A 24,643-nucleotide genomic window follows, 5' to 3' on the forward strand; every position below is an offset into this window, starting at 1 on the left:
GGCATTTCTGGACTTAATCCAAGTCTTCCTCACCTCACTACCACCCCACTGCCCATCAACTAAGTAAAACAAACAAAAAAGTCCAACAAAAGCAAACAATAGCTGGCTCATGCTTGAAATGCTTTTCTTAGAAGACGTTTTTATGGCCCATAATTAAAGACAAAAATCTTACACTGTTGATTTATGAGAGGCAAGTGATCAACCCTGTCAGATCCCTGACAAAGGCAGTCACCAATGGAGGTGGGAAAACTAGGGAGTCATCTCTATGGGGGACGGAGGATGGGGGTGGGGACACGAGCAGGATGGAGGCAAACTGTGTCACGTCCAGAATTCATTCTAAGGCCACCCTTACAGTACGGTGAAGGTGTCGCTCCCTCACCCTTCACTCAAGACACTAGACAAGCATTGGTAAAGCATGAACATTTATATTTAATTTACATTTTGACAATTTGCACATAAATAACAATGTAAACCAGTACGTAAACATAAGATAGTTTGTTCTAGCAAAGTAAAAAGCCAGTAACTTTGGTCAGTTTTAACTTTGAGTAGAAGAAAGAAAAAAAAAAACCACTGTTGATTGTGGGCTCAACATTCACATGTAAGAGGCCTCAGAGAGAAAGTCAGATGGTACAGAGAATTACGAAGTCTCAAGCCACTGTGCAGGTCTCAGTAAAAATTTCCACTAATGAGAAAGCAAGAGGGCAAAAAGAGAACAAATGAGTGATGGGGAATAGAAAGTATTTGATGTCAATGTCAGAGTGTGATGCTTTGGTTTACCTATAATCAAGGACTGTGTTGGTCAAACACTGTTAAAAAAAAATATCATACTCAACTGTCAGTTTCATTATTTAAAGGAATAGATCAGTAAGGCTCTTAGGTTTCCCTGGATTATCCTAAATTCTTTGTTCTCTTCTGTAGGCTGACATTAGTTGCCACAGACCAAAATGCTGAATATATAAACCAGATTGATTAGTGATCCATCAGTTATTTAAGAAGGAAGGAGAGGAAGAGAGAGAAAAGTTATAGTGGTTGATGAGATTTCTATTTCTGGGACTTGGGTGTGACCACATCAAAATGTGACCAAAAAAAAGCCATCTTAGATTTTCCTTAATAGTTAAAAAAGTATGTCTCTCTCTCCCTGGTTGTTATGCGGTCCCCACCTTTGCACAATTTTAGGATCTCTTACAATACCTAGGGGGTGCCCAAGCTCACCAATGTAACTGTGAGGTCATCGAGTGCTAATTAAGCAGAGTCAAAAAGGGTTTGATTTTTTTTTTTCTTTTGCCATTAGGAAGAGAAGGATCTTTTACATGTTTTGGCTCACAATTTTAAGTGGTTATAAATATATTATATATACATTGGTATAGTGGTATAAATAGACTTATAAATATACATCATTGTCCGCTACACCTTGAATGCCAACGTGTCATCTTTGGGCTTAGCAGAGGACGAGGCAGAAGGGGATGCATTCCATCTTTCTGGCGCACGTGTGCTCTCTCCTCTCGAGTAGCAAATCATTCGAGATGTTATCACTTCCTGCACTACTGGACACACTCAATGAGGTAATTGTTGTTGAACAACTTTGCAATGCCCTTTCTTCTTCAATTAAATTAACCATAAAATGTAAAAACACAAATACTGAGGAAAGTCTGAGTTGCACAGACGGAACAAATACAACTGATGTGTTGGGGACAGGAATGTTCATTACCCGCTTTGACCCTAAGACAACGAGAATACCCGTTTTCCGGTTTTTGGTTTTTAAAGTGTGGCCTGAGCCTGTCTAACTCGAATCCTTCCTGGTAGAGCACCATGCTTGTGCAATTTTGACATAATAACAAAAAAGACCAACAACAAAAACACCTGGACTCATGCCCCCAGACCTCACCCATACAAAACCACCTGTGCTTTGGAAACATTTTGCAGTGGTTTTAAACATGGCATTTTGTCTTCTTCACATTTTCAGATAATACATTGGGATGCTAAAGTCTCATGGCCACTCCAAATGGTCACATGACTTTGGGGGTGGGACAACCCTGTGTTTTGAAGAGGGAGACAGATTGGCAAAGCCTTCTTATCACCTTTCTGGGAAATCTGTGACTGGGGGCAGGAATGCTGACCTCTCTACAGAAACATACAAGACTTTTATTTCTTCTACCTATTACTGGGTAATTCTGCAAACATACCCCCAAATTATGTTCAAATGATACAAGGCTGTTCAAATAATATACTCCTATGAACGAACACATCAACTGCCTAACTTTGGCAATACTCAAACCTCACTTTCAAACCATTATTATAGAGGGAGGTTGACTGAAGTAATGTATCTGTTTACTAAATCTTAGGTACTTAAAACAGATGTGCAGAAATTATCTACAAAGAATGGCCACCAGACAAAAATATAACACTTAACTCAAATTACAAGGAATTCTTCCAGTCATTGTAAACTTTTTTTAATTATTGCTTTTTGAATGATAAACTGTATAATAAATTATGAAGGATTATCATTGAAAAAATAATTATGGCTAGGCAATAGTCTTAGCAATGGGGAGGCTATGCAAACATATTCACACAAATATTCAAAATACAACAGGTTCAAATATATAGATGGGGTGTAAATAAGTATATATAATAGGTATATATATTGTCTTTGCCTCATTTATGCCCTGAGATTTCAGTAACTTTGGGGTTCCTTCTTTAATTCCAGAGAGGTGAGAGAAACCATCTGCCGTCAGGGAGAGCTCTGCAGAACTGGAATTATGTACAAGCGCTTGCGACAGGCACCCTGACACGCCAAGTCATAAGTTAAGAAACAAAACACCTTTTGTTTTCTGAAAATCTTAAGGATCCATAGGTTCGACTGTTTCTTGTTTGACCTTTACAGGTCCCAGAGGTAGTGGGTTGCTGTGAGGCAACTTCAGGAGGGACGGCTCTGTTGACTCATAGAGGCTACACCCTGAGAGCAGTCCATTTCCCATGTTTCTTTGCAAAGACACTTTCAGGCCAGTTTCTTCCTTCTCTTTTCTGACCACGGCCAGAATCTCCTTTTCCACCACAGAGGTCATGTCGATGTTGTCCTCCATGTCCTCCAGCCGGTCGGCGTTGTCGCTGATGTCAAACTTCTCAATTTCTTCGTTGATTCTGGTCAGGTCCTCCAGGGGCAGCCCGGCGGCCGGGGCCATGGGACAGTGGCCCTTCAGGTGGATCTTGAGGCTGCAGAGATGGATGTAGCTCTTGTGGCAGTGGGCGCACTTGTGGGGCCGCTCCCGGGTATGTAGGCGCTTGTGGAGTTTCAGGTGCACAAACTGGGTGAACTTGGCGGGACACACCTTGCACTGGTAAGGTTTCTCTCCCGAGTGGAGTCGCAGGTGGGTCTTGAGATTGCTGGTGCTGCTAAATCGCTTGTGGCAGACCTGCAGTGTGGGGAGGGATGCAGGGAAGGGAGGGTGGAGACCAGAAGGTTAAGAGCTGCCAAGGGGAGGTGCCAGCTGCCCACCCACGCAGGACAACCTGGGAGGGCAGAGAAGACTCCCTGTGGCCCCTCACCCCAGCGTTAGGCAAATAGGGCAATGTGGGGACGCTCCCTCAGGGTGGAGTTTCCCTCCCCGACCACTGTCCACCCACTGGAAGCTGGCTGTGTCATCTCAACTCATCAGCAGCCTAAGGAAGGCAGAATTCTTGTGTTGGTTTAGGACACCAAGAGGGTGACTGCTGAGACACTGTCTACAAAGGTCGCAAGTTCTACCCAGAAAGCACTGCCCACCTGGCATTCATGCGGCTTCTCTCCTGTGTGTACCAGGTAGTGTTTCTGCAGGTGGGCGAGCTGAGTGAAGCCCTTGTTGCACGTCTGGCATTTGAAAGGTCGTTCTCCACTGTGCACTCTGAGGTGGACCTGCAAAGAAGCCACAACACCTTAGCTTGGCTCCCACAGCAGGCTGTGAGAGTGAACGTCCGGGCTCCAGGACTCAGGGCATTTAGGATGCAAACCTCTTAAGACAAGCATCAAGGTGAAGTCTTAGAACAAATCAAACCCCGATGTGGGTTTCAGAACACTCTGTTGTGTCTGAGCTAAAGAAAAGTCACAGGCTAAGCAGGGGCTCCACACGGATCCTCGAGCGCAAACCCCAGATGTTTATTAATCAGAAGACACTCGGGGGAGGGGAAGTAACGGGTCCCAAGCGGCGTGGCCGCCGATGCCATACCTGGGTCTCACACGAAGAAAACCGCAGTCTACAACCTGCGGGAGGTTTAAGGAGCCAGGCGCGCTGTGTGCCCTCCCGGGGACAAACCGCGCGCGTCGGGGTCGGGGGCCGGGGGTGACCACGCCAGGCCTACCTTCAGATTTGAGAGCTGCCCGAAAGTCTTGGCGCAGACGTTGCACTCATACTTGATCTTGCCGTTCTGCTTCTTCAGCGGGTAGGGGAGCGTCTTGTAGCCAGTCATGCTCCTTTTGTTCTTGATGAGATTCACCGCCTCCTCGCCTCCGGGGGCCGCAGCGGCCGCTGAGGTAGCTTTGGGCTGCACCACGTGCTCGGCCGTGGCGGCGGTCCCGGCCGTCGGGGAGCCGCTGGTGGGGGTGCCGGCCTTGTCCTTCAGGCTGGCGGCCGCCCCGGGGAGGGAGAAGGCACTGTGCGGCGCGGGCACCAGCACCTCCCGGGGGTGCTCGGGCTGCAGCAGGCGGCGCGCCCCCTCCGAGGGCAGCGAGCTGGGGAGCGAGGCGGGCGCCAGCATCGGGGGAGGCAGGCCGCCCCCGCCCAAGAGGCCGCCGTACAGCGGGTACAGCCTCGGGAAGAGGCCGAGGCTGCCGAGGCCGTTGATGTTGCCCACGGCGGCGCCCAGGCCGTTGCAGCTCATGCCGTAAGAGGGCAGCAGGAACTTGGGGTAGTGTGCGTTGTAGGAGGGGATGAAGGCGGGCGGCAGGTGGGTGGGCGGCCCGTAGCCGGCCAAGGAGCCCAGCCCCTCGGCGGCGGCCCCGTAGGGGGCGTTCAAGTAGGCGTAGGAGTCGCGGGCCTCCTGGGGGCCGGGGGCCAGCGGCGACACCGTGTTCCCGGGGCTGCTGTGAGGGCTGCAGCTCTGCAGGCTCCGGTCCGGGCTGCTGCGCGCCGAGGGGCTGGGGGTCGTGGAGGACGGGATGGGGGAGTGAGTGATGTAGGGCGGCCGCTCCATCCCGTAGCATCCCAGGGGTGCTTTCAGAAAGTCTTCCGGGAGCGGGGCCCGAATCGGGTACACCACGCGCGGGTAGAAGGGCATCTCCGGGCTCCCGTTTTTCCTGAAGTCATCCGCGTCCTTCTCTGAAGTGAGGGGTGAAATGTTTGCGCGGTACATGTCCTTCCCTTTGGAAGGGTGGGAGTCCAATTTGAGGATCTCTTTCACGCTATACTCTCTCTTCGGGACACTCTTTGGGCACAGTTCGTGTTTCTCAGTGCTCAGCTGCTTTGGACGGCTCTGGGTTTGTGCTGAAATAAAGAAAGGGTGATTATTACTCAGAAGGAGACAGAAAATTGAAGCGACACTGCCCAGGCTGCCCTTTCCTTGAGCAAACGCTGAGCCCCAGCTGCCCCAAGAGGGCCACCTGGCTTCTCAACGCCCACTCATTCTGGAAGGCTCATGCCATTCCAGTTCCTCCTCAGCAAAACCAGGTCACTGGTGGCATCAGTCAAACGAATAACATCGTTCGGATGACTGTTTCCACTGGTAAAAACCTCATGATAGAACAGTCCCATTCAACCGAGAATAGGAGCGTGCCTCCACGAAATACTGGGTGTGGGGTGTCACAGGTTAATAAAAGTCACAGTTTACCTAAAGGAAATCAGCACACCCTGTGAACTAGATGTGAAAGATGAAGACTCATTTCAAGTAATAAGCAGTCATCAATTTTCACCTCCATTCTTGTTTAATACGAATTTGATAAAATCCTGTTCAAACTGCCTCTGTCAAACAGATTAGCAAGGTGATGCGACCCCTTCCTCCGGATTTGCTGACAACATCAGAATTTCACTGAGGCTCTGGGTCTCACCAAGCTCCCAGTAATGTTGTCCCCCCGGAATCACAAGGCGTGACATAGTCATCTCTGCCAAACCACAAATGGCACTTTCCGAGCCAGTTCAATTACTTAGAGCACCAAAGAAAACAGGCAGCGAAGATGAAAACACGTATTCCAAAAGATGGCATATTATTACTCTGTAAATAGACTGTTTAGGAACAGCAGCAATGCTCTTAAACAGAGCCTGTTTACGACAGGTTCTCCAGGCCATGGTCAGCGTTGCTCCCTCCAAACATGCAGAACGAGAGATGCTTTCGGGAAGACACCAACCAGCCAGAGCTGGGAAAACCGACCACTCGCTGCTCAGCCTTCCCTGGAAACCAAAGGTAGAATACAAGCTGCTTGGATGGAGCTCTGGTTGTTGGCGGGTAAGCACCCCAGCCTGCACACTTGCCCTCAGTGTAGGGAGAGATGAAGGATCAGCTGTGTGTTTGTATAGATGCCATGAGAGGTAGGAGAGCTCTTGGTCTCAGCCTTAGAAGAGGGCCGGCTCGGGGGACCTTGCGAAGCCTCCGTAAAAGCATCATTTTGTTGTCCCTGCTTGACTTAATGGAGGAAGAACTCTAGGCTGATACCTGATATGTCTAGAAATGAACTCTGTGGACTCCAGAGTCTGAACTCTTCAAATCCATTCTCCAGGCTGACAGGCTTGAGGGATTCGATTCCAGTTTGAGAGCCCCCTCAGAACGTTATCTCTGCTAGCTGTTATCAGTTACTCCCGGGTGAGCCTGAAGCCCCAGAATAAACACAGCCCAGACACTATCAGGGAAGATGCTGATGGGGGCAGTGATGGAAAGCTTGTTGAGGGAGAGGGATTTCTGAAGCCACTAAACCAAAATAAATACCCCCTTATCAGGCCAATATCAGTCTTTCAGTGAGGCTCAGCAGGCAGGAAGTTCAAATTGTCACTTTTGTTTTTTAAAGCTGAAATGGTAAAAGAAGAGAGGCAACTGAGTTGGAAAGCTGATAGGCAAGGCATCTCACAGCCACAGGAGGGGATTTTGAGGCAAAAAAAGAATGATTTGGAGGCCATATAGGCTCAAGTTAAAAAAAAAAGAAAGATATAACCCTAAAAATAAAGAAAACACAGAAACTTCACCATCACAACTTTTCGCCATTTTTATGTGGCAAATTACATCTAAGTCTCCTAATTTTTTCTAGTAGCTTCAACACTCTCTGGGTTCTAAAATTCAATAAATTAAAGTTATAAGCAGAAAGTTTTAATCTGTCCATAGCACTGCCCTCCTGTTTAGTCAGGTGTTATTGCTGAGCACCTCCATAATCCAATTATTGAACTGTCAAAAAGCTAACAATCGAGCCAACAAGAAAAGTTGGAATTTATTATTTTCTATGCAAAATACTGAGCAGAGTGTGCCTAGCATATCGTAGCTCCATGATAAATGTTCAGCATCTCTTACACCTTCATAAAAATACATTTATTTCTTATTAGAAAAAAAACAATATCCAGAGAACAATGTCAGCCCCATTCAGGTGTTCTAATGTGCTAGTCACGGAATCTGTGCATGTGGGTGCTAAGTCACTTCAGCCGTGTTTGACTCTGTGCGACCCTATGAAGTGCAGCCTGCCAGGCTCCTCTGTCCATGGGATTCTCCTGGCAAGAATACTAGAATGGATTGCTGTGCCCTCCTCCAGGGGATCTTCCTGATCCAGGGATCGAACCTGCGTCTCTTCTATCTACCAGCATTGGCATGTGGGTTCTTTACCACTAGTGCCACCTGGGAAGCCCTCATGGAGTCTATATGAAGGTACATTAAAAAAAACCATCCTTCAGTAGCTGAGTAATCAGTGGAGCTGGTGTCATTTCTGACTCTCCCACTCAGCAGCAGCTTGAGTTAACTTGAAAAAGAAAATCAAGATCTGTTTTTGTTCTTAATTCTTTAATGGCTGTAGGCGGACGGAGTCATTTCAAGAGTGAACTGCTTCTGAAGGCTCTGAATGGCTTAATTATGCCGACTCACATTTTCGATCTATAATAAGAACCCCCAAGACTATAAGAAAGAACCTAGAAGTTCTGCAGTAGGCAAAACAAAGTCTGTTTTCAACTGAAACTGAGAAAGCAGATTAACATTTAGAAGTCTATAATTTGGTCAACTGTTTTCTAGATGGGTTAGTTAGATAGACTGAAAAAAAAAAAACCCAAAAAAAAAAAAAAAAAAAAAACTTGGGAAGGTAGGACTTAAACCTAATAATTCCTACTCTTTTCTTTGTTGGTTTTTTTTTTTTTTTAATAACTACTTGTGATTTCTGGCTATTTATGATTTTTCTTGACCTCGGTTTTCTTCAAATCTCTTCTCAAAATTCTACCAACTGAACCATCACTGCCATTTTAAAGCCCTCACAGAGATTCTGACACAGGCCTCTACTGTGCATGAAACATGGAACCCAACACAACTCATCTGAAGACACAATCTACCTCTTAGGCCTGATGAAATAGTGGAAATTTTCCTGATCAGCATCTCAATCATCAGTTACCACACCTAAGACAACTGGTTGCACAACAGGCAGCAGGAGTCTTGGCTTACTGTGACTGGGTATTGTTAACTTTCATTCTGTACTACGAATACTGGACAGTCAATGGGTACCTGAAAATGTTCGACCACCATTTAGAAAAAACTCTGCATAAACAACGACAGAGATATTTGAGGGAACAAAGGTGTCATTTCATAGAGAACATGGCAGTTCCTTCAGAGCTCAAAGAATAAGCAATTGAACCTTAAAATTCTGTGCTGGGCCTTTTGTTGGGGAATAAAAATGCAAGGCCTTTAGGACCTTTCTTTGTCTGGAAGAAGGTAAGGGATGTATGTGAAAAAACTTCCTTGTGGTTACTGAAAAGTCACCAAGGTGGGTCATTTAAAATGGAGTCACAGTTCAAAGAAAATAACAAAGTCTTTTTTTCTGAATCCATGAATGATGAAGCTCAAGGAATGTGAGGAGACCCTCAAGAGGAAGCTGCAGCTATGTTGAGAAAGTCAGGAAGAAGCAGCTCATTTTCCTGGGAGATGGCCTGCTGGAGTGTAAGTTGCCTTTTACCACTGGGTCTGGCACCTACAGATGATAAAAGGGCGAAGGGCTCCTGGGATACTTGGTACTAGTGATATGATGGGGACTCTTGGGAGTGCTAAAGAGAGATGAGGGAAAAGACCTACCACCATTGGCCAGGACCTGATTGTACCTACTATGGCTCAAGCTGGAAGCCAATCTGTTTCCAAACATTTCAAGGATTTTTTCCCAAACCTCAACGGTGCACTATATGTGTGTATATAAGCACCACAAACACAAATTTAAATATATTATGGTAGAGGTCTTTAAGCTTTTATAGCCTCAGCTTTTCAGAAAACTACAAATATAGTCTTGAGATCATTGGGAAAGCAGTCAACTAGACAGTGTGGGATAAGTACCAAATAGCTGTAGAGTTGGATTATACCTGACTAGGATAAGTAATTGGTTTGTTAATTGGCTAAAAATTTAAGTCAAATTTTAATTTATGTTAATATTAACATTCATCCCAAAGGTCTCAAAGGCCAAAATGTGAACTAAAACAATTTAGACTCCAGATAAAGCAAATGGGACAGCATATGGATGATTGATGAATCTGGGTAAAGTGTTTCTGGGAATTCTTTGTACTGTTCTTCCAACTTCTTATGTTGGAAATGAGATCAAAACAAAAGGTTACAAAAATTTCAGCATTTAGGTGCCAAACTTTGAAACCAAAAGGAGCTGATTTTAAAAACCTGCTTTAAAAGCAGTCTGAGAATATACAACTATAGTTACAACAGGTTGGAATTTTATGGTAAATCTTACATCATTCCTAGAGATCACTTGAGAATGACTAAAACAAAGTAGCCCTTTGCAGAGAGGTCATGACAGCAACTTTAACCAATAGAAAAGTAAAAGCTTATAAACCTAAGGAACTGAAAATTTGTTAAGATGAAGTGATAGGTGGTTACTGTAATACCGATCAGGAGATCAGATAATTAGGTTTTTACCATAAGGAAGGAAGCGAAGATATAAAATCTTCAGGGCTATCCATTTCGAATAAGATTTGAAAAATTATAGCTCCAAGTTTTTCTAAACAATTTATGTTTCACATCAGACCATAACTTGATAACCAAATGTGCATCTACATTTCAAAGCATATTTTAAGTACTGACAAATTACCACAAACAAGGAACTATACCTTTCATCCATGGCATGTCAGAACTAATCTCTATTACAATATAATCCTACCTGCCCCTTTTTGGACACAATAGCATTGGACCTTTATTTCTTCCTATACATTCAGAGTTGCTCTTAATATTTTTCAAATGATTAAGTTTCATTATAAGGAATAGAGACTGAAAAAAATTGTTTTTCTCTTCCCAGTGCTGAGTTTAAGTCACCTACTTGGTCCATCAAATGAAGCCATGTAATTAAACATGTTATTAGTGCAAAGGGGTAGAACTGACATTACTAGCATTTAAAATTTTTTTTTTTTCTGTAATCCACTTACTGAGATTCATCATTGTCAGCTCTCCGGGATAAGGGGAGTGAAGCCTTTCCGCAAAGTCCCGGCAGTACCACACAAGAAGCTCCTGGTTGGCAGGGATGGGCTTAATGGTGTAGAAGTAGATGTTCATGCCGTTCTGACAGGCGGCCAGGTTCTGCTCCCAGGGAGAGTATGCTGGGTTCACGTAGCGCAGCCAGTTGCTCTTCTCCTCATTAAAGCCATCAATGAAGTGGTGAAGCTCCCCTCTGGAATAGATCTGCGCAAAAGAGAAGACACACGTGGAAAAGAAAGCCCCCAATGCAACGGAAAGCTTGCCAGCACCTCTGAGAATAAACACGGCAAGTATGATTTCTGGTCCCTGACTGCCTCGTTAGAAAAGGAAATCAGTTTAGCCAGAGTTGTCTTGAATCAGCAGAAATAAGGGCGGAAACAGGGGAGGCACGCTTTGTCAGTTACCTTTTCCATTTCAGTTTTAGGGTCTTTTCATGTTTGGGGAAAAGCTACAGAAGAAGGAAACACAAGATTTCGTTTAAGGAGCTGCCGCACCTAGTTCTGTCTGCTAGCGCAGTGAATGGCACAGAGGCAACACTACTGGCTTGAGTTCCGATCATTCTGGCTTTTAATGCTTTGAGTCACTAGGTATTAGACCAACCCGACTGAGTACGTCAAACTGAGTCTCAGCTCTTTCTATGGCCTCTGTACTTGCCGTTTCCTACACCCCCGCCCAAGGCTTAAACTCTGCAAACATCCTCCACCCCCAAGCCTCCTAGTCCAGCAGTAACACTTGTTCATATGAATACTTGGAACTTTGCCTTTTTGTGGAAACGCTGGGTGGGGCCAAGGTGAACTTCACCTGCCATAACAAAGTGAACACTGGGACAGAAGCCAGCATCTGACAGTCTACTGAGAAGTCACTTCTCCTGGTTAATGCGTTCGGCCTTGTGCTTTTCTTCCAAGGCTGAGGAAGGGAGAGGGAACCCTCTTATCTGTGAGGAGGTTGGCTAAGACACCACTCATAGAGCCATAGGGTTTGTGTTTTTGGAAGAAGAGGAAAAAACCATGTTGTTCTTTAAAAGCAACAGAAAATGAGGAATTCAAAGTTCGTCCTAGAGTAATACTACTTCTGGTTAGCAGATATCCTCAGGCCACTCAGTAAAAAGGTAAAGTCTTACTGAACTTTATAAACAGACCCTTTACCTTCCCCAGAAAGTTTCTCTTTCCCTTTTTTTAAGATGGACCCATCTCATCTCCAGACTTAAGAAAGATCCTTACACATATACAAGCAATACCTGGTTTTCTGCAACTTGGAGGCTCCAAGTCATAGGCCATGATTCACAGCAGAAGTTTTGCTCTAACCGGACAGCAGGTCATTGCTTTGTTCTTAGTCACATACTGACTGTGTTAATCTCTAAATTGTTTCTGTATTTCGCTCAAACGTTATCAGAGACAAAAAGGAACTCTGTCCCTTTAACACAGGCAGTAAACACCAGAATCACTTTCTTTTAAGAGTAACTTCCTGTAAATTGTGAAGGGGGAAATACATGTGGCTTCATCAAAGCAGCTTGTGAGAGCTTTTGCGGTGTGTTTTGTTAAGAGAAAATGGAACAAGGCTGGGTGAATTCTGCTATCAAGAGGGGTTTTCAAGTTTGTTTACTCTGATGTGCAAACTTCCAGGAACACGGGGTTCCATCGCTCTTGCACTCTTCGCTGGGCGGAAACTGCTTTCTAAAGCTACGGGTATGTTGATTCCAGTCAGCCTTCCATAGACTACAATTTACTGTATCCTCATTTAAAAACAGAAATGTCGATGCCATGAAGTCACACACACACACACACACACATACCCACAAGAAAATAAAATAATGATACGTCAGATGAACACTGCTGCCTATCACCCTCACTCTATTTCCATATATTATCAAGAAGATTAAAAACGTGCTGACTCATAGCACAGTTACAAGAAATGTCACTGGTTTCTCAACTTGAACATCCCTTCTCTTCTTTGACTGTGTAATTTGCATGAAACTTTTTCTTTCCTCACAACAGATGTTCATATTCCTGCCAGCAAAATCAGGATGCTTTTAACAACATGTGGGGAGTTATCTCCTACAGTATCCTTTGCATGTGAAGGACCAATTCAAATAAATCCTCTCAGGGAAAGCATTTCAGCTACTTAGAGTGAATCTTCAGTAAACTAGGGAACTGAGACAGAGATAGGAGGTTCTTAAATATTTCTTGTCATTTTTTTTGAAAGGACCATGCATTAACCAGACTTATGCTGGATTGTTTTAATTCAGACCTTAGACTCCATGAATTACAAATATCTATGGCTCACTTCTCAGAAGACCTTACTGGCAATAAAGGCAAAAATGCACTCACATTTTACCCATTATTAGTCAGGTATTAAATGTATTTTAAGCATGAGTAATTATTAAATTTGTGAGCATGCAATTCATAGTGGGAAATTCTCAGTGATCTCTTTTGTTCGGAAAATAGTAAAATACATTTCTTAAAACACAAAACTTCCTGGGTTAAAAAAAAAAAAAAGCTTGTTTCTTAGGAACAGCTTCTGGGTGATCAACAAATATAGGTCTTTTATAAAAATACTTGCCCCAAAAATATAAGCATTCTAGGTAAATCCGACTAGAAAAAGTATAATATGGGCTTCCCTGGTGGCTCAGTGGTCAAGAATCCGCCTACCAATGCAGGAGACACAGATTCAATCCCTGGGTCAGGAAGATCCCCTGTAGAAGGGAATGGCAACCCACTCCAGTATTCTTCCCTGGGAAATCCCATGGACAGAGGAGCCTGGTGGGCTACAGGCCATGGGGTCACAAAAGAATAGGGCACAACTTAGCGACTAAACAAGTATAAAACAGTTTTTGTTGCTACCATGCAACTGTTTCTTGAAAGAATTTCAATAAAGGTTTCCCAGTAATCATGTACATTTTATGGAAGTCTATATACATACATATATATAATTGCTTTTAAATTTATTTTCTAATTGAGGAAACTGAATATCCAGAGAGATGGATGGGAAAATGGAAAACAGTCCATTTTTTTCTGTTCATTCTCATCCAGGGTCTTTTACCTAAAGATTCCATCTAATTAGTTCACCTGTGAGGTTCTTTCTGTGATATTCCAAAGGAAACTATATTGACTAGATGGGATGTTAAAGGAAAGTTTATCATCTTGAATGATTGTAAGCATCTCCCTTACACTGTGGAATAACTTATGTACTGTCAAATCCAGTAGTTTCATGGTACAGATACATTTTACAGGATGAGTCTTGTAGTCCATCTCCATGCCTTCAGTACCATCTTCTATTCATCCTTCCTAAATGGCATTTATTTTCAAGGTAATTCATTTGTGATCACTCGTCCATTCAATTAAAGTTAAGTCAGCAAGAAATCAAGAAGGGGTGAAATCTAAGGCGTGGTGACTCATTACTACTTCCTTGCACAGAAATGCAAATGAACTTACCCTTGAAGCAAGCAGCAAACTGTTTCCTTTCATCACAAAACTCTAATGAATCGCAAAAATTAAAATTCACACAGACCACCTCTTCACCCCAACTACCTTCAAGCTGTGTTTCCCAGGCTGAACTTTTAACCAGTTTCGTCACAATTGCTTAGAATTCCCTGTGTCCATGGGGACCCTGAATATTGCGGGGAGCCCCAGGATAGTTGAAAAAGGAAGTGACCCAGCAATTTTAGTTTCATTTTTTCCCCTAATACTTAATGAGTCGGGAAAAATTTCCCTACTTACCCGCCAAAAATATTTCCTGTTGGCGTTTTTGGGAACTGTATCACTGGTGTAGATTTCACCTATTAGAGGTCCAAAACGTGTTCCCTTTGGTATGTATTCTTTACTCACCACTCCAGTAACCTAAAGGGGGTAAAACATATGAAACAGTGAGTTCAACAGTAAAATATGAATCGATCTTTTCATTTCAATGAATTGAACTGTCAAATGGTAATACCACCAATGATAACAAAATTGTGCTATAGAGAGCAGACATTAACGGTGCCTACATAATTAACAACGAGCTTGACTTTTGGGGAAGACTATCTGTTAAACTCACAGATGATAAGCAAATATTCAGCCAAGTATAATAGTCTAGATCTCTGGTGACTGAGGGTCCAATATTTTTTATTAATACTTTTTATGCTATAAGAACAGAATGGGTAAAACTATTCCATTTTAGAATGAGTTTCGGATACTGCAGAATTAGACAGTCAAGGTTAGACCATTTTAGCCCTCTCCTAGTTTCCTATTTCTTCTTCTCCCTCAAACCATAAACACAGTGTGCTTAAGGGGAATAAAATAGTTTTAACCTCAGAAACCAAAGTAATGTTCTTTGGTTGTTCCACAAAGGCCTAAGGAACCAAAAACAAAACACAATATATTTTTTTCATTCCAGATGAGGTTTTTTTTTTTTTTTTTTCCTTTCCTTTATAACTTGTAAGTTCTCTTTAGTAGAAGGAAATTCTTTCAAGTAACTTTGCTCTTCTCTAGCATTTTCTGCTCAACGGTGGTCAAAAGTCTTCCTCTGAAATAGAATTTATATCTAGGAGAGCTGTGGGTTCTAAGATCAGAGGAAATGACTTTCTCAGACTGGATGGATCACACATTTGACTCTGGAGGGCCTTGCTAAAAAGAAACATGTTAACTATACCAGTTACTCCTTGATGGTAAATTTCTTGGGGGGGTGGGTATAAAAAAGTCCACGAATCAGGAAGCAATTCATCATTATTCAAAAGAACTCTGTAACAGTCCCTTACAACATTTTGCAGTACATTTTGTTTTGTTTTTTATTCACTCACGTTCCCATTTCGATTTTCTTTTCACCCAAAACAGCCTACAAATCACTTACTGAACGCCTTACTGATATGGACCAAAAGGAGAGGTGAAACGTATTTATTTCCAGTTTTTATTATTCCTGGTGGCTCCTTTATAATTGTGCACCTGAAATGGTAGGCCTTTATAGATGAATCAATAAATGTCTGCAGTGGAATCTAAGGTTTTGGTTTTGATATACACTGATACTTCATTAAATCTCATCAACAACTGAAATCTTTGTTTAAAAGGATATAGAACACACCTACACGCTTGTGACAGACCAATCTTTCTCATATACATGACTGAAAAATTAATTTTAAAAATTTAATATTCAATATACAAGCCAATGGAGCATACCCAGACTGGAAAGACAGAAAAAAAGAAAATTTCCTATACCCAACACAAGTTGAAAGAAGGTTGGTGAGCTAGAGTGTTATTTTTGGTACGTTATGAATTTCTGGCAAGAGCTGAAAAAAGCAGATGTTCATTTCATTCTACTCCTCTGCCTCATTTACATCTATCTGCCGTTTCAATAACAGTTCATCGTTATTGGTATATGCTGGCAGTATAGCTCTGAGGAGCACTTTATAACAGTCTTGAATTAAAAATACATCCTAAAGCTTAGGTAGACTTATTCAGAGGTTCATTGTTTATTATATATTATTGAAATGAATTTGAAAAATTCATGGAATTGGCTTTTATGACACAAATCATTTGGCATTCATATCTGAGTGATTATTCCATAATATTAAAATGACAAACAGGAAAAACAAATAATGTCATTCACTGGTGAGCCAATAATTAGCAGTTGATATTTTCAACATATCCACTTTAAAGCAGTAATTTTAAAAAAGGTACTCAACTGGTTTATCAACTTTGTTTTAAATTATAGTCTCTTGCAGACAGTGTCTTGGGAGTCAGAGCTTGATTACCAACAAGTAGTGTGACATCGAGGTCAGGGTTTTTCTCCTGAATTGCCATTCTTTTAGCCAATGGGCCTCGTATTCAGCTATCAATCTTACACTAAGAAAATGCACAACACTTTCTTATGGTCCGAAAGAAGTCAACCAGCAACTTGTTCCTACAAAAGAATTTGCAGAAGACATAGCCACCAAACATCTTTGAGCGCAGCCATAGGCAAGTCACTGGGGAAGATAGGCGGCATTAAAGAGTTCCTGCCATCAACAGCCATAGAAATGCAACTCACCAGACAAGACAGGAGAATAATTTGTCTGGAAAGGGAGGTTTAGGGAAATCCTCAAGTCCCAAACAAAAGAGCCTCAATACTATATTATCTTTACAAGTGAGACAGAACACTAATATTTTAAGTTCTGCAATCCATAGAGCTTTGGGTACTTATATAGTCACACATGAATAGAGACACCAAATCATAGAGTTTTGAGGCTGGAAGGAACCGTTTAGCTCATATACTATCTCTATCCATTCTCAGTTTAGCACCCTATCTCACAATTAGCACCTTCATCTCAGATCCTTATCTGAGAAATTATTCAAAGAGGACTTAAGAGCTATAACTCTAAGATTCCAGCTCTAAGACTCCTGAGCTCAGCCAGGTAACTGGAGTGGGAATCAGAACCAGGGTAGTTTTTAATGGGAAGTAAAAGACTAAGTCATACTTCTCCCTCTGGCCTTGGAAAGATCTGGATGTGAGCCTTAGCCAACAACCAACAAAGTTCTATCCTTGGAGCCAGCACATAATGTAGGGAAACCTGGTGTGTGCCTTGAATTTCCCAGAACTAGAAGGACTAATTAAGAACGTGTTCACCTAAGCTCAGGAAGGAAACTTCACTGGAACTGACCAGGGTCCTAAAGCATCATTGCTGGGCCCGGACTCCTGTGTGCCTCCCGTAAATCTACCAGTGAGAGGCTGCTGGCCTTCCCACTTCCCCGCCTGCCTGCACTTCCCAGCTGTGTGCTCTGTGCTGGGCTGACCCCTACACATCTATCAACAGCCTCAGTTACACAACATACCCTGAGACAAAAAATAGGGCTTGTTTTCCATTTTACAAAATGAAGATGTCACAACTTAGTATGGGTGGACTAGGAGTGCCGAATGAAAGTTGGATAGTAAGGAGAATAATTTTTTTTTAAAGCGAATTCCCTCTTTAGGAATATATGAATACATATGCATCTCATTGAGTTTCAAGCAGAAATATCATTCAGGTCTAATGATGGTATAAGTATCCTCACCCCAAATTATATTAAAATCATTTTAATTACTAGCTACTTCTTCCCTTCCCCCTCAAAAAAATGACTCATTAGATTAAAATTCTATTTTGAATACAAGCACATTTGCATTGAGATGGCTAGTGCTCTGAAGTGAACCAAGACTTCAGCCTGCACTTTACTCCATTGTTTTTAAAAGGGGGTGGAGTGGATAGAGATGTTTTTGGAAAGTTTCCTTAATTATCTTTATATTAAAGAAAATGCCTGGTTACATGGTCTCCCAATAAAAGGCAGTATGAAGAGGGAATTGCATATTATGGCAAGATACTTTTTACAGATAACTTGAGTTAATAATGGACTTCAATCAAAATGGACACTGAATCCCCATCATTGGCCTGATGTTTAATTGCCACACGACTCTGGAGTTCAGGCTCAGAGCCACAGAGCCTCTGAATTCAATGCAAGCAACCTCAGTTCAGGCTACGGCTTCTAGAACAGAAGTGTTTAAATCGATCTTTCTGTGTTCAAGTATTCACAGTAGATTATTTCAGGAGATCAAGGGGAAAATCCCCCTAAAAGAATAACCCAGCAGTTTAAAAAGTTTTAAAAGTTTTTTGAATAGAATGTCTATATTTGGTTTGGGTTCTGGAAATAGGAAGTAAGAACAGCCTCATTAAAGGTGCAAAATGATTCTAAACTAAATCTAAAAATGAGGGTCAAGATCAGAAATATGGTTTGTATGTTTTGTTTTTAAACCCCCCCTAAAAAAAAGGTGCTGACACATAGCACAAATTCATAATGAAAAATGGTCTTGTTAAAAAAAAAATCCCCAGGATGTCAGCACATCAGTACATAATGTAACATCTTCTGCTACTTAAATGAAAACATTTAAAGAAAGGCAAGATACATCAGTCAGATAAAAACTACCTGTACAAAGGCTTTTTTCCTCTTTCCACGGATCGTGGGACTGAAAGAACTAACTGAATAATGACAATGTAAACATTTCATCCATTCTGAATGTTTCTGTCCTAGAACTGGTTTGCAGCCATCATACTCTCTATGGCTCAATTTCACAGTTCTCTTTCACCATCTTGAGGGAGCTGTCCTTTTCCAAAGTGCAAAAAGGAAGGAAGGCGAAACAGAAAAGCAGGTACACATTACAGACGGAGCTTAAGCCAGTATTACATTTAAGCTGGTTTCCTGGTTACTTTTATGACGAAGGACTAAAGACACACTGTTCTCTTCAAGCATTTCGGTAAAATCAAATAGGAGAAAACAGTAAGAGAACCCTGACCTCTTACTAGGTTTGTTCCGAAGGACCCTCCTTAGGAATACAGGCACAGTATGCTTTTTCAGTGCTGAACATATGAAACAGGGAGTTACACATGCAATGAAAAAACAGCAAACAAGCTTAATAAAGGATTGGTCTGAAGTATGTTAAGATGATAAATAAAACCACAGTGACACCAAGAGGGGCCAGTGTAGCACAATGTAGAAGCATTAGTTGGAAAGTCTGAAGAACTTTGCTCCAAGTCTGGCTCTGGCTCCAAGTATACACCTTAAGTACGTGCCTAGTCTTTTGAACTTTGGACTAATGATCTAAGGGCATTTTTCCTATTTAGCTATTATTTTACATAGAATGATGAAAACTGAAAGACAAGCTAAGAGCTGAAATGAGGACAATACTACAAAACTAAAAGGCAAGGATGAACCAGAGTGGAGGTCTTGATTTTAATCCCAAGCGGCTGGACAGGGCAATACAACACACATTAAAATCTGGGAACTGACCAGTATTTGGTCAAATTTGATCTGGGAAAAAATGCTACACTTTTTAAAGCCACAGACAGACCTTACAGACCCAAACAAATCCTATACTGATTCCATGGGCCACAAACTAAGAGACTTTCTATAGAAAAGGGTGTTACTTTCACAAAAAGGATGTAATTAAGGACGACTTCTGGGGTCAAGTTTTTGGTAATGTTCACATACAAATAGAATTTAAATTTTGCTTTTTATGAAATCAGCCTCCTCTCTCCCAGTAGGAAAAATGGGGTGGGGGGGAAAGTTGAGTTTTAATGAAACCCAAAGCAGAGCTGCTCTATTTAATTTTAGACAGCTGTGTCACCCCCTCACTACCAACACTGAACTCAGACACACAAACAGGAAAGAGACAAAGTATTTCCCAAATCAGCTCTCAACGCCTTCAAATACTGTTCCTTAGGGAAGGAAGAAAGTGATCTGACATGGTTGTAATGAATAGTTTCGATGGAATTCTGGACTCCCACAGCAAAAGACCCCCTTTTTCACGACTTTCTGAAGGCAGTGATAGGATTGACAGCGAGCCACGGGGACGGAGGTGGTAAGTCTGTGGTGGGGTCGATTCCTGCAACTCAGCCCTGAATTGACCCACGAGAGCAACTGCAGTAGCTGAATTCTCAAGAGGTGGTTCTGCGAGTTTTTTCATAGCTAAACATCACGCCTTGCTATAATCATTATATAAAAGGGTAAACACAAATCCTTTGCTCATTCCAAGTTTGGGTTTTCAACCCCTTTGAAACAACAAAGAGTGTACCCACTTCAGAGGCCAAGAAGGAATCGGCCTGCCAGCCCTGCCAGAGCAGAGGAGCTGCCGCAGATAAACAGTGGTTAGCTCTGAAGTCACCCGGACAGAGGACACTTTTACACAAACCTCTTCTCACTTTACACCATCACTTCAGTTCATAAACACGTCAAGGTTTTAAGAATAATTTTAGAAACCCAGCTAATAAAGCTGGCTCGTTAAAAAGAGACTAAAGCCATCTCATGACCAAAAGGAGACAAAAGAAACATGAAAAACATTTTTTTCAAAGAAAAAGTTTTCTCCCTCCAAAGCAATTGTACTGGGTGATGAGAGCCAGTGAGTCCAGAGCGGTCAGGAAACTTTCTCGAAGCTGCTGACAATTTCACCCACCCCACGCTGCAATTCGGCTTTTCTAAGACATGTCAACTTGCCAAAAGATTTAACTGTTTACTAATTAATATGGAATAGTCAAGAGCAGGAGAAAATAAGCAGGGACAGACTTAGGGCAGGAGAAAGCAATGAAAGAAGTGAATTAAGTGATCAATTATTTACTGATACTTACAGATTCTCATAGATATACAAGGCCTCAAGGGCAAACAGGGAGATTTGGCGTCAGGTGCCAATCTTCTTCAGCAAGAAACCAGAGGCTTACCTCTTTGCTGTTTGTGGCATATTTGAAAAGCAGATTTCTCGGTAAGGAAGCCTCTGCCTGAACCGAAGTGCCTCCTTCCACACCAGAATCCCAGGGGTGGTCATTCACAATGTATGTACACTTCTCCTCAAACTCAGCCTCTGTCCACAGAGTCATATCTGCATCCTCCATGTCCATTTTCATGGTCCCTTCGGTCCCCTCTGCCAACCCTGGAACCTTCACAGCACTGGAGCTACACTTGGGGGCAGCCTGGAAGAGAAGGGAAAGGCCTTTAATCCCCATTGTCCCGTGGCTCCTCTGAGAGGCTATGACTAATACAGTCGTCTGAAGACTTGAAAAGCAGATGCAGAGTGCTTGGTACAGTTGAGTAAGAGCCAAAAAGCCGTATAAAGATTGCCTTGGAGAAGCAAGGTTTTTAAATGCTATCCTTTAACAACAACAACAACAACAAAAAGAGTGTGGCAACCTCATTGGGGGACAAAGTTTAAAAAAGAAAAGAACCACCTCTGAACAATCCCTGGTTTTACCTCTCACAGCAGAAAAATGTTGTGGGCGCCCAGTCTTCTGTCCCAGGACGCCTGGGGTCATGGCCGCCAGACCCTCAGCGCTGGAAAAGCTGCCTCAGAAAAGTGTCACAAACAAGGAGAGGAAGAGGAAGGAGCTCTGTCTGCCTCTGAATGAAGCTAAAAATGGAAAGCGCGTGTGGTGCAGGAGCGGAACCCAGCCTGCCTTTTCCAAATGGGGAAGACTGAACTTTCCCACCAGCTCCCAACTCAAAACAACTTTCAAAACAACTCGCCCCCCCCCCACCCCCTCTGCAGCACGATCTCTTTCATCCTCTCACATGGAAGACTGAAAAGGACTGCATCCTGCCAGCATCACTGAGCTGCAGCTTTTCAGAAATCATCTGGACCATAGGAAAAGAGAAGGAAAGATGGGGGTGGGGGGCAGGGGGCAAACTCCCCACAGTTTCTTTTGACTGTGGGTATCTCACGCCAGATTGAAAAAGCAAAAACAAAACATAAAACTCAATAGAATTCCCTAAAGAGAATTCCTTTAGGAGCCCTCAGCTACAAATAGCACTTTCCATTTAAATCTGAAAGTGTACGAATTCCCAGAAGTCACTGATGGGCTACAGTTTACTGTAACTAAAGTTATAACAAATATAGAAGGCTCAGAAGACAAGCTCTGCTTCCACTTGTAAACTGATAAGGGTATTCCCGCAAATCCCCCCCTCACACGCAGGAAAACTGCTTTCCAAAGAGAGAGAGGGGGTAAAAAGGTAAACAACGTCTGCATTGTTTTCCCATACAGACGTGTTGGGGGGAAAAGTAGGAACGTATTAAAAAGGAGTAGGGTATTATTTCCATGTAAGAACGTGTCCTCGTTAGAATGTAAACACAACACTGTCCAAGTCCTTCAGGGTGGCTTTTCCATTCTTCTGTTTCTTTTCTAAATATGATGGCCCCCCCCCCTTTTTTTAAAATCAGATGCGAAGTAGTCCTTCCCTCAGTCACGATTGAAACAAACGTGCTTAAGTCTATGTAGCTGCGACATGTACAGTCACGATGCCACATAAGTGTTAAAATAAAACCAAAATTTTAAATTAAGCCAACGCGGAATAGTTACTTTGTTGGACGGGGGTGGGCGGGAGTCACTATTGAAATTTCAATGAACTGACAATTATGCCTAGAACTGAAAGGGTTAATGATTCATAAGGAAAAAGTCTTATAAATGTTTGACAGTGCTAAGCGCCCTAAAGCAGAAGCATTTCTGGTTTATACTGCGACTACGTTAGCCGAAAGAGGGGGGGGGTAGTTTTCAGATCAATTTCAGAATGAAAAACAAGATCAAGTTCCTTACCAAGGTCGTACCCACACGTTTTTCCAAGCAAATATCCAACATCTGAGATAAATGTCGCTCATGCCTAAACAGTCCGCAGTGGTCCGCGTCCCCTCCCGGCCGAAGGCTGGCGCGCACCGCGGCGGTGCCCTTCTGCTCGGCCGCCCGCGCCCGCGTCCTGGCTCCCGGCGCGGACAGGTGCCGCGCTGCTCTGCCTCTCCGCAACACTGGAGGGCCGAGTGTCACGGCGGCGCTCAGAGTCTCTGTTAACCCGGCCGGCGGCTCGGCCCTTACCCCCTCCCAGCCTGCAGATTTCCCATTCGTGATTCACTCCTACCAGTCGCCTGAAGAGGGGGCGTGGCCGCACCTGGCCAAGCCTCGCCGAGCTCCGCCGAGGGCTTTCCCCCCAACCCGCGAGCGCCCAGAGCTTCCTCTCTCCGTATCTGAATTTCAACATTTACTTGGAATCGTGACTTCCCTTTGAAGGCACTTAACCTCCGCGTAGACTCGGGCTGTATTGTATTCTAAAGACTCCAGACCGCCCTCCTTCCTGCCGCGGCTTTGTGAGGGGGCGCACATTCCTTAAATTCAGGGAAACCTAAAAAGGATCTAAACTTGTGGAGTTCCTCGGCCCAGATCCAGTTAGAGAACTTACAAAACTTACTTGAAAAGAGCACGTGAAAAAGAGCAATTAATTTGCATGTTATGAAATAAGACGTAGCTGTCTAGTCCTCAAGCTATTGCTTGGGAAATAAAGGACTCCTTCCTACCCCCTGCCCCCCCCCGCCCCCAAATTTGTAAGCGTCTATTTCTCCTGATTATTAAAGCTCATACATAGTGAAACTGACTTCCCTCTTTCAATTATTTAGTAAATAGGGAAATAGGAAAAAGTTATAATCCTACAGATTAAAATTTCTTTGGCTTTTCTCCCCTCCCCAAAACCCACAGGCAGAGGGAGTGTGTTTGCAAAATGTAGAGCATTAATCTGTTTCTTAAAGAGAATGTGGAACTGATCACTGCGAGTGGAAGGCAGACGGAGTCAGTAATTAGTGGGGCTCGTCGTCGGGAGCCCTGTCCGGCTTTTCCTCCAGCCCCAGTCAGTCCTCTGTTGAAGGAAGGACATCCTGTGATGATGGCATACAATGTCCTGTTTGTTTATTATTAAGAGCGTGGACCTTGCATTCCTGCTTCTCATTACAAAACAAACCAGATGCTTTACTTCCTTCAATGGTCTTGTGCCTTCACCAAGGAATCCTCTAATTCAGAGAAACAATCATGCAAAGGGTCCATTTAGAGCAGACACCCCATTACAAGGACTGTTTAGATCTTTGTAGCACAAGTTTCCCACTATTCCTGCTTCTCTTCTATACATGGTGATTTTTTAAAATCATCTCTCCTTCAACCTTAGGCTGCAGTGTCTTTTCTAACATTTAAATACACGTGTGATACACACCCACGTCCCGACAGACATGCACACCCCCACGTACACACACCCAGTCCTAACCTAATGATACCAACTTAGTCATACAATGAAGTGGACATGTGAGTATTTGTTTACAGGAAGAAACAAAGCCAAACAAAGCCCAACTCAACCATAAAAATATTTATCTTTAAAATTTCTTTTCTCTCTTTTAGGAAACGTTTCTAGAATTTTTTGGGGGGGGGTGGGCGGGTAGAGGGGAGGTAAAAGATTATCTGGCAGGAAATGTTATTTGTGTCTAAAATCCTTCCTCAATCTCTGTAGTACAGAACAATTAAATTCCCACTAGGGGACATAAGTAACACAGTCCCCATCACTGCCTGATGACCTGTGATTATATGTTAGGCCAGAGGGGACGCTAGCACCCAGAGGAAACAGGACTTTGAATTGGCAGATGTGCTAGGGGGTGTAAAACTGAATGAACAATTTGTTAAAAGAGTTCTCAGAAAGCTCCGAGATGATAATTAAACAAGAGAAATCCAGCCTTCTTGAGAGGGTTTATTAACTGATGCTGAGTCAGCGCCACAATGGGCAAA

The 24,643-nt window shown here is 43.0% G+C and overlaps 1 protein-coding gene across 4 annotated transcripts; it reads right to left on the minus strand.

Moving 5' to 3' along the window:
- Nucleotides 1-1,279: 1,279 nt before the first annotated feature.
- On the minus strand, nucleotides 1,280-23,219 carry PRDM1 (PR/SET domain 1). 4 transcript variants are annotated; one of them, XM_043890256.1, is made up of 7 exons: nucleotides 22,649-23,219; nucleotides 20,786-21,034; nucleotides 14,316-14,435; nucleotides 10,551-10,803; nucleotides 4,333-5,453; nucleotides 3,761-3,889; nucleotides 1,280-3,410 (listed from the first exon to the last, which is right to left on the minus strand). In XM_043890256.1, the coding sequence occupies exons 1-7, from the start codon at nucleotides 22,688-22,690 to the stop codon at nucleotides 2,838-2,840; spliced, it is 2,487 nt and encodes an 828-aa protein (XP_043746191.1). In that variant the 5' UTR covers nucleotides 22,691-23,219; the 3' UTR covers nucleotides 1,280-2,837. The 4 variants fall into 4 exon arrangements, with proteins under 4 accessions (XP_043746191.1, XP_043746189.1, XP_043746192.1 ...); XM_043890254.1 differs by having other exon boundaries at nucleotides 22,965-23,099; XM_043890257.1 differs by lacking the exon at nucleotides 22,649-23,219 and adding an exon at nucleotides 21,313-21,487.
- Between the last annotated feature and the right edge of the window lie 1,424 nt (nucleotides 23,220-24,643).

Source organism: Cervus elaphus, chromosome 28 (assembly GCF_910594005.1).
Source record: "Cervus elaphus chromosome 28, mCerEla1.1, whole genome shotgun sequence".
Taxonomy (NCBI): domain Eukaryota; kingdom Metazoa; phylum Chordata; class Mammalia; order Artiodactyla; family Cervidae; genus Cervus; species Cervus elaphus.

Excerpts from the sequence above, each read along its gene's own strand:
- PRDM1 (XM_043890254.1), bottom strand. The coding sequence starts at position 23,084 with ATGTTGAAATTCAGATACGGAGAGAGGAAGCTCTGGGCGCTCGCGGGT. Across the intron at positions 14,436-20,785 it reads ATGCCACAAACAGCAAAGAG|GTTACTGGAGTGGTGAGTAA; the intron begins GTAAGCCTCTGG and ends TACCCCCTTTAG. Across the intron at positions 3,890-4,332 it reads GGCAGCTCTCAAATCTGAAG|GTCCACCTCAGAGTGCACAG; the intron begins GTAGGCCTGGCG and ends GCTTCTTTGCAG.